Source organism: Cervus elaphus, chromosome 18, assembly GCF_910594005.1.
Source record: "Cervus elaphus chromosome 18, mCerEla1.1, whole genome shotgun sequence".
NCBI classification, from domain to species: Eukaryota; Metazoa; Chordata; class Mammalia; order Artiodactyla; family Cervidae; genus Cervus; species Cervus elaphus.
In genome coordinates, this window is record NC_057832.1 from 58047640 (window position 1) to 58066105 (window position 18466).

At 38.1% G+C, this 18466-nt stretch overlaps 1 protein-coding gene across 1 annotated transcript in view; it reads left to right on the plus strand.

Annotated features, from left to right (window-relative positions):
* Positions 1-3854: 3854 nt before the first annotated feature.
* The window catches only part of NME8 (NME/NM23 family member 8), a 31888-nt gene continuing 17276 nt past the window's right edge, over positions 3855-18466 (plus strand). The window contains exons 1-7 of the mRNA XM_043872266.1: positions 3855-3966; positions 5009-5048; positions 5128-5185; positions 5377-5483; positions 9245-9316; positions 13080-13196; positions 18138-18204. Of these exons, the coding sequence (XP_043728201.1) occupies positions 5016-5048; positions 5128-5185; positions 5377-5483; positions 9245-9316; positions 13080-13196; positions 18138-18204 (454 nt within the window). The 5' untranslated portion in view covers positions 3855-3966; positions 5009-5015. The remainder of the gene's footprint in view (positions 3967-5008; positions 5049-5127; positions 5186-5376; positions 5484-9244; positions 9317-13079; positions 13197-18137; positions 18205-18466) is intronic.

Genomic DNA, 18466 nt, shown 5'->3' on the forward strand with positions numbered 1-18466 from the left:
CTTGAAAGATTTTGTCTTTCAATTGAATTGAAATGAAAATTGAATGAAACTTGAAAGATAACATCAAATATACTCTAGAAGAAAAACAAAGTACTAGATCCTTCAGGAGTAAAACTTCTCACAGACTTTTTGGCATTTTTAACTTACAGTCTCCTTTAATCAAATATAAATACATTTTCTTTTAAATAACAGTTTCAGAGTGCACTTGTCCTTGCAGTCTCTACTAGGAAGACCCAAACCAAAAGCATATCAAGTTTATGTTTCAAAGCCTCAACATTCAAGCTTTGTGCAATTAGTAGGAATGATGTTTAAAAACTCAATTTCACCTATTGCCCTGCATGTCTTGAACTCTGGTAAATGTGATCATTTGAGAATAGATTGTATGTAGTAGTGATGTTTTCCCTTAAATAGTAAAAGCATTATGTGAAGATATTGAAACATGTGCATGAACATTTGTAGCACTTGCTAAATGCTTCCTGTAGGTGCTGTGCAATAACATCTTTTCAGGTTAACAAATTTCATTAAAAAAAAAAAAGATTCTCAGATTCTGCATATGGGTTGGAGTACAGGAAGCAACTATAGGGTTAAGAGATGCAATGGACCTTTGTAGACAGGCTCCTTATTCCCACAGTGGACCAAGTAGATGAGCAGAATTACCTGCAAGAGAATTTCTGAATATGACCTTACCCTATCAAGGATATATATCAAGAGTACGTATTGTCCCTGCACTTCACCGTCTGGTGTTTTAGAAGGAGTATTATATATTTTCAATCACTGCTGCTTCACCAAGGTTAGATTGTCAGTAAATTGACTTGGATCCATCTTAATAGTTGTCAACAGAGGAAGAGGTTCCTAAAGAGGAAGGTTCTGGTACCTATGTTGTTGTCAACATGAGTCCAAAGGAAAACTTAGGTTCCTCAGAGGTTTACCAGATGGCTTTCTGGGGTAACCTATGAGAAGAACTGGGATAAAAACACTAAGGCTTGTGAAATGGACTCCAAATATTAGGTTGATTGCTAGCCTAAAATCAAGAAACAGTTACATATATTATAAAAACAAACTAGAGGACGTCCCTAGTGGCCCAGTGGTTAAGACTCTGTGCTTCCGTGAAGCAGGGATGGGTTTGATTCCTGGTCTGAGAAGTTCTGCATGCTGCCATGGTGCAGCCAACCCCGCCCCCCACACAAAACAAAAAACAAAGAACAAAACCAAAACCCAAACCCCAAACCCAAACAAATTGTGAATGGAGCAATTCATGGTGGGAGGTGTGTTCCCAGGTTGGAGCATCAGAAGCAGGATGAACCCGAGTAGGGAGTGTTGGCAGTTAGAGTTGTGTTTGTCTTTCTCCAGAAAATCAGACAACTAAAAAGCTAGTGAGAAAGATGCCACCTCAGAGAAATGGAGTGACCCATGTGAAACTTGCTAAAAACACAGAATAAACTGGAAGTTACACACATGACTTGTACTCTAAGTATAGATATTACCAGAGAACTCACCCCCATAAAAGTGGGTACAGAATACTTCCCAAGCCAAGCCAGCCACTCACCCTATCAGAATAGAACAAGTCTCCCACTGAGGAGGGGCGATGAGAAAGAACACATCATGGGGCAATGGGAAAAGGAAGTTAGACCCCTGGAGAGGCAGGAGCTAAGGAAGCCTCCGAAGCACCATCTCTAAGAATTACCTACTGTAGAACACTAGAGAAAGCTTGAGGAATGTTGGATTTTTAAGCTAAGTGAAGAATCACAAAGTGCTAAGGGAAGCAATAATCACAGGGGAAGTCGTGATGAAAAATCAGCAGGCTAAGATCCAGTCAATGTGGTTGACAGAGCTGCTGCACAAAGATGCCCAGTTTAGGTCTAAATATGTGGAAATACTGAATAAAATAACTCAAATTTTTAGTACAACAATTTTAAATTTAGCTGAAAACTAAGAGAAAGAAGTATCTAGGAGAGAGAAGCACCACAGGAAATTGAAATCATGGGGTGAGCATTACTGGACCAGAAAGGATTCGCTGGAGTATTAGAATGGAGAACCAACTTTCACAGACAGGGTTGGGATTCTGACCTCTACATCCCTGCCAGTCCGCACACTCTGAGGCTGAGAGGCTATGATTCACAGGTGGCTGAAACTACTTGTATACTGCTAGAAATAAAGATGGGCTGTCCCATTTCTGAAGTGGGACTATAAACATTTCTCCTCCAGTTGGTTTAGTGGCAAGAGGTGCTTGCCATCCATTGGAATTCTGTGTGGATTAAAAACTGATTGATGAGACATTCAGGTCCCAGAATTGTGCTAATCATAGATATAGATTCAGGTTTTCTGCTGAGGGAAGTAAGAAATATAATTTGAGAAATTAACATACAACCTGTCTGGTGCTGTAAATAATGATGGACCATGCAAAGGCACATGGGACATCACTGTGTAACCATGCTTCTGCAGTCCTGTCACAGAAAGGGAAAAAAAGGTGAAAGGGTCAGCCGCTCAGCGGTGTATGACTCTGTAACCCCATGGACTGTGTAGCCCTCCAGGGTCATGGAATTCTCCAGGCAAGAATACTGGACTGGGTAGTCACTCCCTTCTCCAAAGGATCTTCACAACCCAGGAATCGAACCCAGGTCTCCTGCATTGCAAGAGATTCTTTACCATCTGAGCCACCAGGGAAACCATGTCACAGACACTCATACTAAAAGCAATCCCTGCAAGATGCACAGTATTTTATACAGAATAGATAAACAGAAAGGTACTACTGTATAGTACAGTGAACTATATTCAATATCCTGGGATAAACCATCATGAAAAAGAATATATGTATAACCAAGTCACTTAGCTGTGCAGCAGAAATTAACACAACATTGTAAATCAACTATACTTGAATAAAATAAAATGTTTTAAAAGGCAATCCTTGTTAAAAACTCACAGAAAAAGTCGACACCAAAAAAAAAAAAAAAAAACAGCAAAAAATCATCATGAAGAGGATAAGAGAGAAAACAGCAAGCTGAAAAGGCAGTTAAAGTAACTTTAATGATCAAATTCATATGGCATGAAAGGAGAGTATGCTTTTTTGTTGTTACTTTAAAAATTTCCTGATATAAATTTTGTAAATGACATAATGAAATCACACACACACACACACACACTCACAACTCACACTCACACCAAGGCTTTACAAGATAAAGATAGTCCAGAAGAATGGTCCTAGATGCGAGAAGAGCAAGGAGAAGTGAATGAAATGTAGGACTCAGGACTGAATCCCAGACCAGGAAAAGGACATTCTTGGGAAAATGGAAAGGACCTGATGAGGTCTGTAGTGTAGCTAATATTGTATCAACATTAGCCTCCTGGCTTCAATAATTATACTATGATTGTGAAAGATAAGGGGAGAACGTATAAAAGCTCTGGGTATTGGTTTTGCAATTTTCTTGTAAGTCTAAAGTGCTTTCTAAATGACTTTTTAAAGATAAAGAAGGGAGGCAGGCACAAGGGAATCTGGATGACTGGCTGGGCTGGACTTTTGGGAGCCCTTCTTTCCAACCAGAGGCGCAGAGGGTTCACACTGCCCTGGTGAGCAGCGTGGCCGGCGTCAAGCGCAGGAGATGATGGCATCTGCCCTGAGCAGCGCACTTTGGAGGAGGAGGGGAGACGCTGAAGGTACCCAGGCGCCAGGAGGCAGCAGGAGGTGGACGAACTTGGGAGCCAACTGCTCTGTAACTGCCGCCCAGGCCTGCGTGCTGGGATTTCGGTCCTGGGGTGGCGGGGACTGGGCTCGCGGGCAGGCGGACGGGTGGAGGGAAGCGTTGGCGTTCTTCCGCTGCCCGAACCATTCCGGCATCCATTCTCATCCTTGGGACCATCACCAGCACCAGCATCGGCGCCACGGGGAGTCCGGCCGCCACCGCCCAGGCCTGCTGCGCACCCCAGGGACTTGCGCTTGGCTGAACTTACCAGGCGAAAACACAGGCCTCGGTAAGGGATTGATGCCCTTGGGGGATTTTGAGTTCCTGTTCTTGAAACGTCGGAATCTAGCAGCTAGACAAGGGTCTGTTTTGTGCAACGCTGGTGAGAGAATTCCTTTTGCAGGATGTAGTCTTGTTTGTGGTCACGCCTTTGTTCACAGTAGTGTCCAGTGACACACGCAGTTGGACCCATGTGTAAACAACCTTGACACCAGGGAGCAGGATGTTTGGGCCTCATTGATTTAACATCTGCCCAGAGTTTATGCTGTGCCCAGAACACACTGGTGGCCTTGCTCTAAAAATTAAATCTTGGAAAGGAACCCAAGGAAGATCCATGTTCATGTTCATGGACAATTAACATGTGGCACACAGACAGACACTCTATAATCCTCCAGGGAAAACAAAACTCTGTTTAAGAACCTGTGTCTGCTAATAGTTCTGACTTCTTTCTCTTAGAAGCTACTGCTTTATGGGAATTCAGTCCCAGGAAATATAGAATGAAGGACAGAGGGTTCATTATGGAGCCAGCCGTAGTTTTGCAAAACATACAACTGGTTGCCCACCTTATAAAGCACCTTTAAAAAAATGTTCAAATTTTTATACAATTTTTAAAGGTTACTTTCTATTTACAGTGATTACAAAATATTGGCTGTATTCCCTGTGTTGTACAATACGTCCTTGAACCTACCTTACATCCAATAGTTTGTACCTGTAACTCCCTATCCATATGTTGTCCCTCCATCTCTCTCTCCCCACTGGTAACCAGTAGTTTGATCTCTATATCTGTGAGTCTGCTTCTTTTATGACTTACTTTGCTTCAGAATTATTGGGAGGGTAAGATAGTATGGCTGCTACAAGCATTTAGCAAGAGCCCAGCCTGAAGAGCTCTTCAGAGACCACAACTCCTCTCTCTCCAGAAGAGGGGAAAGTACATAATCCAATATTGCTGAGGGAAAATTTCTGCAGTACTTAAGATGCTGCTTGAATGAATAAACATTATTTCAATTTCCTTTTACTTGTTTTCTATTTTTCTTCCCTCTTTCGTGTGACAGTGGATAAATGGCAAGCAAAAAGCGAGAAATCCAGTTACAGGTAGGCATGACACATCAACAATTCTTTACTTAGAGCATTGGCCCTTGAAGACTTTTGACAGCCCCTTCCTTTTTTGCAGGCGGTCATCAATAATCAAAGCCTGTGGGATGAGATGATGCAGAACAAAGGCCTAACAGGTACTAGGCTTCCTAGGTGTTTGCCATCTGGAGTCAGGCTCAGGGCATCTTGTGGCACCCCAACACTGAGCACCACTCCCCACTTCCCAGAGTAAAAACCTGCTCTGTCTTTTCTCTGCCCTAAGAATTAGGAGAAGCTGCTAATCGAGACTCTTTGCCTCTGTTCCTTCACGAATATTATCATCTTCTAGTGATCGATGTTTACCAAGCCTGGTGTGGACCTTGCAAAGCAATGCAAACCTTATTCAGAAAATTGAAAAATGAGCTGAACGAAGATGAACTTCTGCATTTTGCTGTAGTAAGGATTTCCACTAAACTATTATTTTATTACTTTAAATGTTGAGGATTGTCTTAATTTAAGCAATCTGTCAACTCTTCAAAATGGACAGTGTTTACTTGGTAATTTACTGTATATTTAATTCCACTAGGTCTGAGAACAAATGTGATTTTTGTCCCATTCCTATAAAGCTAAGATCATTTACCATGGTTTTGAGTGTTAGAAAAACATAAAAATGGGTATCTGTTTATTGCCATGTTTATTTTCACCAGAGCATATGGTGTGTGTTCAGAATAAGGGTTGCAAATAGCATTTACTAGAAAGCCTGGGGTAGGACTCTGGTCATTTACCCAGTTAATGTTAGATATGCGACTCTACCTCTTTGAATTTATGAAATCTAATTAGAAGTCAATTATTTATGATTAAAATTTAGCCCACAAATTGAGATGCGTCCTAAGTATAAAATACAACTCGATTTTGAAGACAGTATGAAAAAAAAAGAATGTAAAATACTTCATTAATAATTTTTTACATCCATTACATGTTAGAATGATCATTTGGGGATATATTGGACTAAGTGAAATGTATCATTAGATTATTTTCACCTGTTTCTTTTTAGTTTTTTAAATGTGGCCACTGGAGGATTTAAAAGTATGTATGTGACTCATGTTCTATTTCTATTGGACAGAAACATGTCCAGACCAGCTAGACCTAAGATGCAAAAGCAGATAACTCATGTATTTTTACTTCTTATCCCTAAAACTCATAATCCCTGGTACAAATATGAAGCCTCAATCTATTGCATGTTCTCATGTACACAGGCCTTCCTGACTCCTCCCAACCCCAGCCTTGCAATGAACTTGCTTACTGACCTTAACTTATGTCTGTCCATCCTCTTCTGCAGACACACTGTTTACAGGGCTTCTTTTTCTTAGTTCAGGGTTACAAATAAACAGTCTAAAGCTTAGAAACTCATCTTTTATTATTTTTTCCTCTTAAAGAAGGTGGGCTGCAAAGAAGAAGGAAAAAAAAAAAAACCTGAAGACCCAACAAAGAGAAAACAGAAAGAAGAGTTTTTAAAAAAAGAGAGAATAGATGGTTATATACAATCATTAACTCATTTTGTCAAGAGACTGACTTTGTCTTTTGAAATGAGGGCCATATAAGTTTTTAAAGGGCAGCATTATATTACAAGCTTAGCTCTGAAGAGTCAGAACCACCTGAGTAGAACTGGATTGTGATTCTAGATTTGACTTGACTTTGGCCATCTGATGTGAAGAGCCGACTCATTGGAAAAGACCCTGATGCTGGGAAAGATGGAAGGCAAAAAGAGAAGGGGGCGGCAGAGGATGAGATGGTTGGATGGCATCACTGACTCAATGGACATGAGTTTGAGCAAACTCCGGGAGATACTGAAGGACAGGGAAACCATGATGTTGCAAAGAGTCAGACGCGACTTAGCAACGAAACAACAACAACAGGGAGGAAAACTAATTTCAGAGGACAGAGAATGAGGCCTAAAGGGAATTGCCATATGCAGTAGACAGTGGGTTGGTGTAAGAAGTTATAAGACAATAACAGAAGGATCTAATAGCTGGGAAATGGATCATGGAGAATCAAGGGTCAGAAAATTCACATGACTCATGGCAATCTGTCTGGAAGTGATAGGAGTGCAAGTTCATGGTCTAGGGATCATGAAGAAACTCCAGGTCAAAAAGGAAATTGGAGTCAATGGGGAGAGACAGGAGGCAGAACCCCTGCTCACTTGTCTGGCTACCTGGAAGGGAACTGGTGCATAGAAAGCAAGGCAAGAGGAAAGTGTAATTTGATGCTGTGTTCCCAGGGAGTCTGGAGTCATTAAATCCCTTCTTGTTTACAGAGCCAGAGTAGGAACAAACCTGGGGTATGCGTGTGGGTTGGGCACTGTGGTGGAGGCTGAGGGGTGGGTCCAGGAGGATTGGCCCATGTGGTTTTTTGGGCTACCATTTCAGCACAGCACAGGGTTATGTGAGAATACAGGGCTCCTCCCACCCAGAGCCTTCTGACTGTGTCCTCCCAGCAGTACCCCAGCCAGCCAGACTTCCTCAACCTGCCTCACACGAATCAGTTTCATCACTATATCTATTCCACCAGGGAGAGCTAGTAAACTATTCAAACTGTATCCCAAATATGTTCATATTGTTCATTTGTTGAATTTAACAACAATAACAACAACAACAAAAATGTGTGCATTGTCTCTAAATGGCTTCTCTTCTGTTTGAGCACAACCAACAATAGAACATTCACTTAAACTGATGTTATTTTTCTTCTATGACCTGCTTATTTAAAAAAAAATTAAAGATTATGTATAATAGCTTCCAAATCTCCATTGGGAACAACGGAGGGGTGCCCTCTGCTGGATATTTTATTTCCTGCCGTTAACTAAAGAAAGACCCTTTCTGAACTTGTAAACTTGAATCCAAAACTAAAACCTATGAGGTTAATTACCTATTGAAATCACCCTAAGTTGCATGGTCAGTATAAAATTTTTTCTATTATGTGATCTTTTAAAAGAGTTGAAGACTTGTACTAACATTGTGTCTATACATATAAAAATTCAGTAAATGTCATGTATTATAGTTTTTAGTTTTTATGTATTATAGTTTTTAATTTTTATGTATTATAGTTTTTAATTATATGCTTTATTTGCTAGTACTTTGCTATAATATTAAATTGCAACAATGATGGCTAAACTGCTTTTAAATGTAATCTTTGACTACTGTCCTTCAATGTTATAGAGTAGCTCCTTTTAAGCTTTTTTTTTTTTGAAAGCAGTGAAACCTACTTTTTTGAAAAGAGAAAAATAGAGAAAGAAGGAAGGGAAAAAAGGGAAAGAAAGAAAGTGATGTAGAATCCAATGTGTTAAAAAAAATGACTACAACACATCCCCTCTGGCTGACATGGGGCCGAGGGACCCTGCCTTGGCTCACACCTCACTATCTTTGGCCAGGGTTGAGGAACCTCTAGAAACCCAGTTTGGAAACAATTGCTGAGGTTCCAAAAAGCAACTTTTATATAGAAGATCCTATAACACACATCCTGATAGCTGGCCCAAGAGATGTTAAATTAATTTGCAGGAACACTGTTATTTAATACATAGTTGTTGATAATCAATTTAAGACAACTTGAAATTTGTGGGAAAACTTTAAAATCAAAGGCTTTTAAATCTGACAACCAGTTTATTCAAAAAGCATTTAGGAAGCTCTGACTGATAAGGTGGGGAGTGACATGCAAGGGTGAGTATGATTCTCTGTGCATGTAGTTCACTTTCTAACAGAGGACATGAACTAGATTCTCACAACAGTAGTACAGTGTTGAAAGGGACTGTTGGTGCCCTGAGAGAAGGGTGATGAAGTGTTATGTGGAGGGAAGATGATTTGCAGCAGAAGGGGGAGCGAGGCAGAGTTCCTGGAGGAAGGACACTTGAGCTGGGTTGGAAAAGGAAGGGCAGGAGCAGGAAACAAGGGGAAAAGTCCAGTATATATAAAGCAGTCTATGAGGGGATGAGTTTAGCTGCAGGTTGGGAACTATAAGGATGAAGAGTGGGAAGTAAGGTTGGAGCCAAATGAGATAGAGTCTGAATTGCCAGAATGTGTAACTTGATTCTAAATACAACTATAACATACTCATGAAATATTGTAGTAAACATAAAAATTTTCATGTATCTCTGCATTTTTTGAATGTAGTACATCAAATGACTTGAATATAGTGTCCTTTATCATTATATGAAATAATTTTTTTAGGCAGAAGCTGACAGCATTGTGACTCTCCAGCCGTTTAGAGATAAATGTGAACCTGTTTTTCTCTTCAGTGTTGTAAGTATATTTATCGTCTCAAATGTATCATCAGACTCCAATTCACAGCTAAAGAGCAAATAACATTACACACTGACTGGAACTGTTCTCTGGTGATAGTAATTGTAGACTTTTTTGCCTTACATTTGCTTGTCTATTAACATATTTTATAACTTGACCTGTAGGAGCTCATAATGCATTGTGAAGATTAGACTACCATACACTGAGTTGATCAGGGGAAAGAAAAACAAAATGGTATCCACCTTTTCTAAGGAAATAATCAGAGATTGTTATTATAGGATGAATTATTATAGGAGTGAAAAATTGGAAATTACTTAGGTACTCAGTAGAAGAGAATTGGTTATAAATATTCACATATATCAATACAAAGAAATATTTATATGGTCACTATTTAGTAATATAGATTGCTTTTCTCTCTCTATTTACAAATGTATAGAAAGAAGGTAGGTAGTGTATTCACCAGAATGCTAATAGAAGTTTTCTGTGTATGGGGGATATGTATAAAATTTAAGTTTTTGTCTTATCCTTTTCTATATTTTCCAAATATTCCAGGATAAACAACTTTAATAATCAAAAAATATTATAAGTGTTGGTTTCTAAATGAAGATTCAGGTAACTGCTCACTTGTGCGATATAGAGCAAAAAGGAAATCCTTCCCTGAGAGGGTTTGGACTGTTTCTTTGCTGTTGAAGAGACCATTTTGACATTATAAATAATTATTTTAAAAACACGTCTCAAATATAACTTTTTGCTTCTGTTAAACTATAATCTTGCAGCTATTTTAGGGAAGTGAACGACAGAGTTAACTGAATTTTAAAAAATTGCACTATAGATCTTACTGTCAACTGGTAAGATGTGATGATTTATCTGAGGGGTAGCAAGCTGTTATTTATATGGGGCCAGACAGTAAGTATTTTCAGTTTTGCAGAAGTATCATCCCTGTATAATAGTTTGCAGACACCTGGCCTAGATATAATTCAGGGAACCAGAATGAGTAACCACCAGAGGCAGGAATGGGCTTGCCAGGTTAATGTGCCCATGAGGTGGCTTTAGCAGCAGCAGTAGTTGGGAGCCTGGCACCCAGGAGGAGAGGCTGGGCAGGTGGCCCACATAGAGTCTGCAGCTTTGGGGTGGCCATCACCTGCCAAGTGAGTCAGGTCTGAGCAGCAGACCCGCGCCCACCGGAAGACGGGGCTCAAAATCTTCCTTTCATGCTGACAGGCTGCCATCATCCCGGGACTGCGGGATCCTGGCCTCTCCTAACTACCAACGAACTTTTCTTCCAACTCACTTCCTGCAGTCACGCCTCACTTTGTTATCACCCATTGCTCCCATATTCAAAATCCTAATTCAAGAATCTCCATGGGGAATATAGTCAGTATTTTGTAATAACTGCAAATGGAAAGCAACCTTTAAAAATTGTATAAAAATTAAAACTTAAAAAAAAAGATCTCAGTCCATGACTACAAAACCACCTTTGTTTTGGGCAGTGTTCTTAGCTGACAACAAATTCATTCCAGCCTGTTAACAGGAAGGGCTTTTTCAAGGGATATTAGAAAGCTCATGGAGGTCCATTTTAGTGGTAAATGGTAATTAGAGTGTCAGGTTTCATTCAGATCTTTCTCAACTGGATTCTTCTCTTTGGCCTTTGAATATGATTAAATCTTTCCAATTAAAAAAAAAATCCTTTTGATACTATGTCCCTCTCCAGCCTCCACTCACCTCTCTCCTCTACCTCAGAGCTAAATTTCTTAGAAGAGTTTCTATATTTTCACTCCATCTCTTCTCATCCCATTAATTCTTCAACCCATTCAATTGAACTTCTTTCAGATTATTCCACCAAACTGGCTGTTGCTAATGTATCCAGTTACCAGCCTGTTGTTAAATAGAGTGAATGCTTTCAGGTCTTCATCGTTCTGTACCTCTCAAATGTATTAAATGTGGTGGTCATGTCCTCCTTTTTGGAACAGTTGCTTCTTTTGACTTTTGTGACTTGATTTTCTTTCTGCTTCCTAGGTGCTACTCACTATCCCCCCCACCCATTCTCCTTTACAGGTTCACCTTTCTTTATTTAGCCATTACATATTGACTTCATTATGCTATAAATCTCCTTAGAAAACTTCTCCCAAACACAGTTTAAAATGTCACTTCTTATATATCAATAACTCAAATTAATGTCTTCAGCTAAATCCTACACTTTGAGCACGAGACTTGTGTATCCAACCGGTCCTTTGATCTTTCCTCTTGATAGCTCAAGGACATCTCACAATGAACTGGTCCAGTACTACACCCCTCCTGCCCTCCCCATCCCCATTGGAAATGTTATCTTCTAGTGTTGCCTCATCTGGTGAGTAATATCTTAACATACCCAGTTTCTCAAGCCAGAAACAGAAAAGTCATCTCAGTGACTTCTCTTTACATTACACCCCATCCACACCAGACCTTGGTCCTGTCAATTTCACCACCCAAGCTTGCCTCACACTCATCTCCTTCTTTCTATTCTTTCCATTTCGAATAGCACTGCCATAGACTGAGCTCCCATCTCTCCCATCTCTCCCATCTTCACCTCTAGGGTAACTTCTGATTTGTTTACAGATATCTTCTCTTGCTCCATCTGTAACCTTGTCTCCATATGGTAGGTAAAATGATTTCTACAAACAGCAGTTCTAATTGTGATCCCTGCCTCTGTTTAAACATTTCAGTCTTTCCACTGCACTTAGGATAAAGGTTGCATCCTCCCAAGTTGACCCACAAGCCTCTGCACATTCTGGCTCCCCTTAGCTATTGGGCTTTGTCTCATATCAGGCCTTTCCTTAGTTTCTCTGCTGGCCTCCTTATATACCATGTTTCTTTCCAGCCGTAGGACCCTCGCATCTCTATTTCCTTTTGCCTAGAATGATCTTTCTTCTTTTTATTTCTTACCTGTCCTTCACATTTTAAACCAAGAATTACTTCCTGACACTGATAAGTACCTTTACTAATCTACCTAACCAGAACAAATTATAGATGCTCCCAGCTCTTTGTACCTCCCGTAGTGGTTCCTGTCATGGCTTTTATTTCACATGTGTTTGTGGTTTTTTCCTTTTTTTAAGATAATTATATGGTACCAGGACTACTGGCTTCCCCAGTAAAGAATCTTTACTGGCTCAGCAGTAAAGAATCTGCCTGCAATGCAGGAGACATGGGTTTGATCCCTGGGTCAGGAAGATCCCCTGGAGAAGGAAATGGCAACCCATCCCAGTATTCTTAACTGGTAAATCTCATGGACAGAGGAGCCTGGCGGGCTACAGTCCATGGCATTGCAAAGAGTTGGACATGACTGAGCAACTGAACAACAAAAACCAAGACTATTATCTCATACCACCTTGCCTCGTACAATGGTAGTACACAAGTGTTCAGTAAATATGTGCTGAAAGATGGACAAAAGGGAAATAATATCAAAAATAGTGAGGGAGAGTAATGTTGGGAGGCCTGAACAGAGCCAGTAAAATTTAATGCATGGATGGCCTGTCTTTGGTTGTAGGAGAATTAGTGGTAGAAATAGTCATCTAACAGATGAATCAGAGGTAGAACTCAAAGAGGTGGATTTACCAAATGGACATACTTTCATACCACTAATATTTATTTTAAAATGGCTAATTACAGTAGCTAAAAAAGGACTGGTGAGGGTGTGGGTCAGAGTGGGGTGACAGTCTAGTTGAAGTATTAATTCTTGACTTATCCTGAAAATGAATTTCCTTCCTGCTTTTATTTCCCCTTATAGAATGGCACAATTGTTGCAAAAATCCAGGGTGCAAATGCACCACTTGTGAATCAAAAAATTATTACCTTGGTCGATGAGGAGAGGAAAATTGCAGCAGGTGAAATGGTTCGCCCTCAGGTAATACTTTGAATTACTAACAATTTTATTTTAAAAAATTTGTTTTAAAAATGATGTATTTCATCTTTTTTGCTGTTTTCCTGAAGTGTTTCCCCTAGTTTTATAACTATCTAGCTATCTAAATGGTGCAACCTTGTTGGGAAGTATTTTGATAATATGAATCAAAGGCTTAAAATAAAACATGTATCTTTTGACTGACAATTACACTCCATTAAGTTTCCTTAAGAAGATCATGAGACAAATAAAGAAAAGGATATTTATTTCAGTGTTGTCTATGTTACTAAAATTTTGGAACCAATCTAAATACCTAGCAATAGTGAATAGATGACATAAATGTAATGTGTCATAAATTATACGAATTCATACAGTAGAATATTATTTAGTACATATTAGCTCTGTTTATTGATATGAAAAGAGGGCCAAGGGAAACTGAAAAATGAACAATAGAGTATTATACTTTAATATGATGCTTAGAATAACATCCTATGTGTGTAAAGTGTACTACCTGGTAATAAGAAATAAAATATTTTGAAATTTTGAAATGAATCATAAAGCATGTAGAACTATGAACATAATATACCATAAGAAAGAAAGTCACATAGGAAAGTGATTATAAATATGGACAGATAGATAGGAGTGACATATTGAAACATGCACACACATATACATACACAACAACAAAAACAAGAAGTGTGAATTTAAGAAACAAAAAGTAAAGACTAGCTGAGAAATAATGAAAAATAAAAATTATGAGAAGGTATAGGCTCAAGGCTGTATAAGTATCTGCTATAAAAACTATCAGCTTAAATCTGGAAAGGATTAAAAATTCCCAAAACAGTAATACTGGGTTAACTATTTGTATAAGAAAGTTGTATCATTTCTTCATGGACATAAACAAATTTCAGATGAATGGAAGAGCTATGAAGAAACAAAGCATAAAAGTATTAGAAGAAAATATTGGAAAGCATTTATTTTGTCATAGGTTGAGAAAGGCCTTGAAAGTATAATATGAAACAGATATCAAAAAAGAAAAAATGGATATATTTGATTATTTAAAAGTTTGAATAAAATATAAAAGTAAAGCAGCAAACTTGGAGAAATGTTTGCACTGTGTCTCAATGTGTTAATATCCTTAGTATGTACAAAGTGTAAGCATTAAGGAGAAAAATGAATATTTTGATGGAAAACTGACAAATGACAAACATAGGGGATTTACATTTACAGTAGTGATTTTTCTCATTCCAGACCATGTTCCTTTACATTTTCAGGTTTCTTGTTTTTCAGGGAACCTTTGCCCTTCCTTTCTCTCTGTATCTCCCTCCCTCCCTCTTTCCACCCCCTCTACTTCTTTTTGAAGTTATAATAACTAGGAATTTTTGAAGGCTTACTGTTTGCTAAGATTTTAAAAAAGATATCCTCATTTAATCCTTACAGAAACCATTTTACTCCTCACTTTTATTGAGATATAATTGACAGCTAACATTTTATTAGTTTAAGGTATATACCATAATGATTTGATGTATGTGGATATTAGGAAATGATTACTACACTTAATTGGACATAGCAACTGAACAACAACAACTGCTACACTTAGTTAACATTTGTCTTGTCATGTTTTCTGAAAAAGTTTGTCATTAAAAGTTTTAAAAATCTACTCTTTTAGCAACTTTCACATACACAATACATAGCATTACCTATAGTCATTATGCTATACATTATGCCCTCTGAACTTATTTGGAAGTTTTACCTTTTGACCTCCTTCACCCAATTCCCCGATTCACCATACTCTGCCTCTATCAACTACCATTCTGTTCTCTGCGCCTGTGAGTTCATTTTTTCTAGATTCCACATATAAGAGAGATCATACAGCATTTATCTTTCTTTGACTTATTTCACATAGCATAATGCGCTCACACTCCATCTACATTGTCGCAAATAGCAAGATTTCTTCCTTTTTTATGAATGAATAGGATTTCATTGTGTATAGATACAATACCTTTATCCATCGTAAGTGTCCGTTAGGTTGTTTTCATGTCTTGGCTGTTGTCAATAAGACTGCAATGAACATGGGAGTGCTTTTTGAGACAATCATTTCATAGTTGGTCATAATAGTCTTTTAAGATCCTTGTGTTTCTGTGGTATTAGTTATAATGTCTCCTCTTTCATTACTAATTTTATTTATTTGAGTCTTTTCTTTTTTTCCCTCACAATCTAGCTAAAGTTCTCTTTTGTGTATTTTTTTCAAAATCCAGCTCTTAGTTTCACTGATTTTTTTCTATTGTCTTTTAGTCTCTATTTTATTTATTTCTGCTCTGATCTTTATTTCCTTCATCTACTAACTTGGGCTTCATTTAGAGCCAAGCACTTGGGGCCCCATCTCTCCATTGGAAGTCTTAAAGTTGGGGGTACTCGATGTTGGTGTCAAGCCCTTCACTCCTTTGGGAGATGCTGGGAATTGTGAGTCCCCTCTCGATTTTATGTCTCTGTGTCAGGGAGAGAGTTTATGGTGAGATTGTGACAGCCTCTCCTACCCAATTTGGCATGTGTTTTTTTTTTTCCCCTCATTTGTCTGATGCATAGGAATTGCCCGGTTGTTTTCTGGATTTCGCTCAGAGGGAACTGTTCCACAAATAACTATAGGTCTGGTGTGTCTGAGGGAGGAGGTGAGTTCAGGAGCCTCCTATGTTGCATCTTGAATCTGGACCTAGGGGAACCTTATGAAGCATTTGTGCTCAATAAGACAGGCTTAGAAACATTATGTCCTTTCCTTAGAAACGGGTAGCTAGTAGGCTGTAAAAGCAGAATTTGAAGTCAGGCAGCATGACTTTTAAACATTCTCCTAATTACTATACTGCATCTGGCTTTCGCTCTGTGTGCTCTGTACTATGGTTTTATTGTCATTGTTCTCATTATTCTTGCAGAATGACATCTTATTTTAATTAATTATAGTGGATATGTAAGAAATTTATTAATATCTGGTATTTATTTTATCTTATTCCATTCTGTTGGACTTTTCAATTATTTTGATTTCTCATCAATTGCCTTGTCTAGTGCAATAATAGTAATAAAATACAAGCCATAATGTGAGCCACATACAAAACTTATAATATTCTACTAGTCAATTAAAAACAATAAAAAAAGTGAAGTTAATTTTCAAACATCTTTTCTTATGTCTGACATATTAAAAACATGCCCATTTAAAGAGGTATTCAATATAACTTACAAGATTTTGCACAATTAGGTAACGCATAGACAAAACGAGAAGACAATCTATGAACTGGGAGAAAATATTTGCAAATGATGTGACCAACAAGGGCTTAATTTCCAAAATATACAAAGAGCTCTTATAATTCAACAACAACAACAACAACAACAAACAACCCAATTGAAAAATGGACAGAAACCTAAATAGACATTTCTCCAAAGAAGACATACAGAGATCTAATAGGAACATGAAAAGATCTTCATTACTAATTATTAGAGAAATGAAAATCAAAACTACATTGGGGTACCACACTTTACACCTGTCAGAATGGCCATCATTAAAAAGTCTACAAATAATAAATGCTGGAGACGGTGTGGAGAAAAGGGAACCTTCTTACACTGTTGGTAGGAATGTAAACTGGTGCAGCCACTATGGAGAACAATATGGTAGTTCCTCAAAAAACTAAAAATAGAGTTGCCATATGATCTAGCAATCCCACTCCTGGGCATATACCCAGACAAAACTATAATTCGAAACAATACATGCACCCCTAGATGAATGGATAAGGAAGATGTGGTATGTATATACACACACACACACATACCTACACACACAATGAAATATTAGTCAGCCATTAAAAAGAACAAAATCATTGCAGCAACATGGATGCATCTAGAGCTTATCATACTAAGTGACGTCAGTCAGAAAGAGAAAGATAAATATCATATACCACTTATATTTGGAATCTAAAATATGACACAAATGAACCTATCTATGAACCAAAAACAGACTCACAAATATAGAGAACAGACTTGTGGCTTCCAACGGAGAGAGGGGGCGATGGAGGGGAGGATTGGGAGTTTGGGATTAGCAGATGCAAGCTATTATTTATTAGATGTGTAAACTGTATAGCACAGGGAACTATATTCAATATCCTCTGATAAACCATATTGGAAAGGACTATGAAAAAGTATATTTATAAAACTAAGCCACTTTTCTGTATGGCAGCAATTAAATGCAGCATTGTAAATCAACTATACTTCAATAAAATAAGAAAAAGATGTAGTCAATATAGGAAATAAGGTATTCCACATTCATTTTTTCAAACTAAGTCTTTGGAATGTGCTGTGTATTTTTCACTCATAGCACATCTTAGTTTGGACTAACCTCATTTCAAGCTCTCAAATATAGCCTTATGTGGTTAGTGGCTGCCTTGTTTGTCAGGGTAGATCCAACAAATACAAGACAGGTCACTATGAAGTTATAGCTGGCATAATTCTCTTATTTCTGATTATAACAGAAGTGAATGCTTTCAGTATAGCTATTTCCAAACATTTTTGATTCTGTAGTCCATTGAGAATCTATAATTATACAAACTTTTTGCCCTCAAAATGTATATATGTAAATATATAAACTTTTCAGGTAGTTTACAGAATCACAGAAGCATTTTCAGGGCTTCTCCAGAAACTAAGAATCTCTTATCCTTCCTAGGGTTTTACTCTATAGGAGGAAATTGACTATTGTTTTGAGAAAGACATTTTTTATAAGTTAAGGAAGTGTCTTTCTGCTCCTAATTTACTCAGAGCAATGGTCAAGAATGGATCCTGAAGCTTACAAATGTTCTTTCCGCTTTAATTTCTATCCCTTTGATTATACATATTTACTAGAAACAAAATTTATAAAAACTCTCTATCATATTAAAATATAACTGTTTTATTTGCTTTTCTTTTTCACAGTATCATGAAATTGCATTTGTAGACTCAGATTCAGAGGATGCTGGGGAACCAAGCTATGAAAGTGTTGGCAAGTAAATTTACTTTAAAGTAATAGTGAAGGATTTGTGTACATGAATGATGTTCATTACAGCATCACTTGCAGCAAAAACCTTGTAATGACATCAGTGTTAATTGATAAGGACTGGTAGGATTAATGATGATTTGTGCAATACCAGACTCAGCTCTTAAAAAGCAATCTCTTTTGCTCCCCTTGCCTTGCCTTCAGCCTCTATGCCCGGAGTCTTTCAGAGATTACATTCAATCAGGGGCTTCTGTCCCCTATGAGTAAT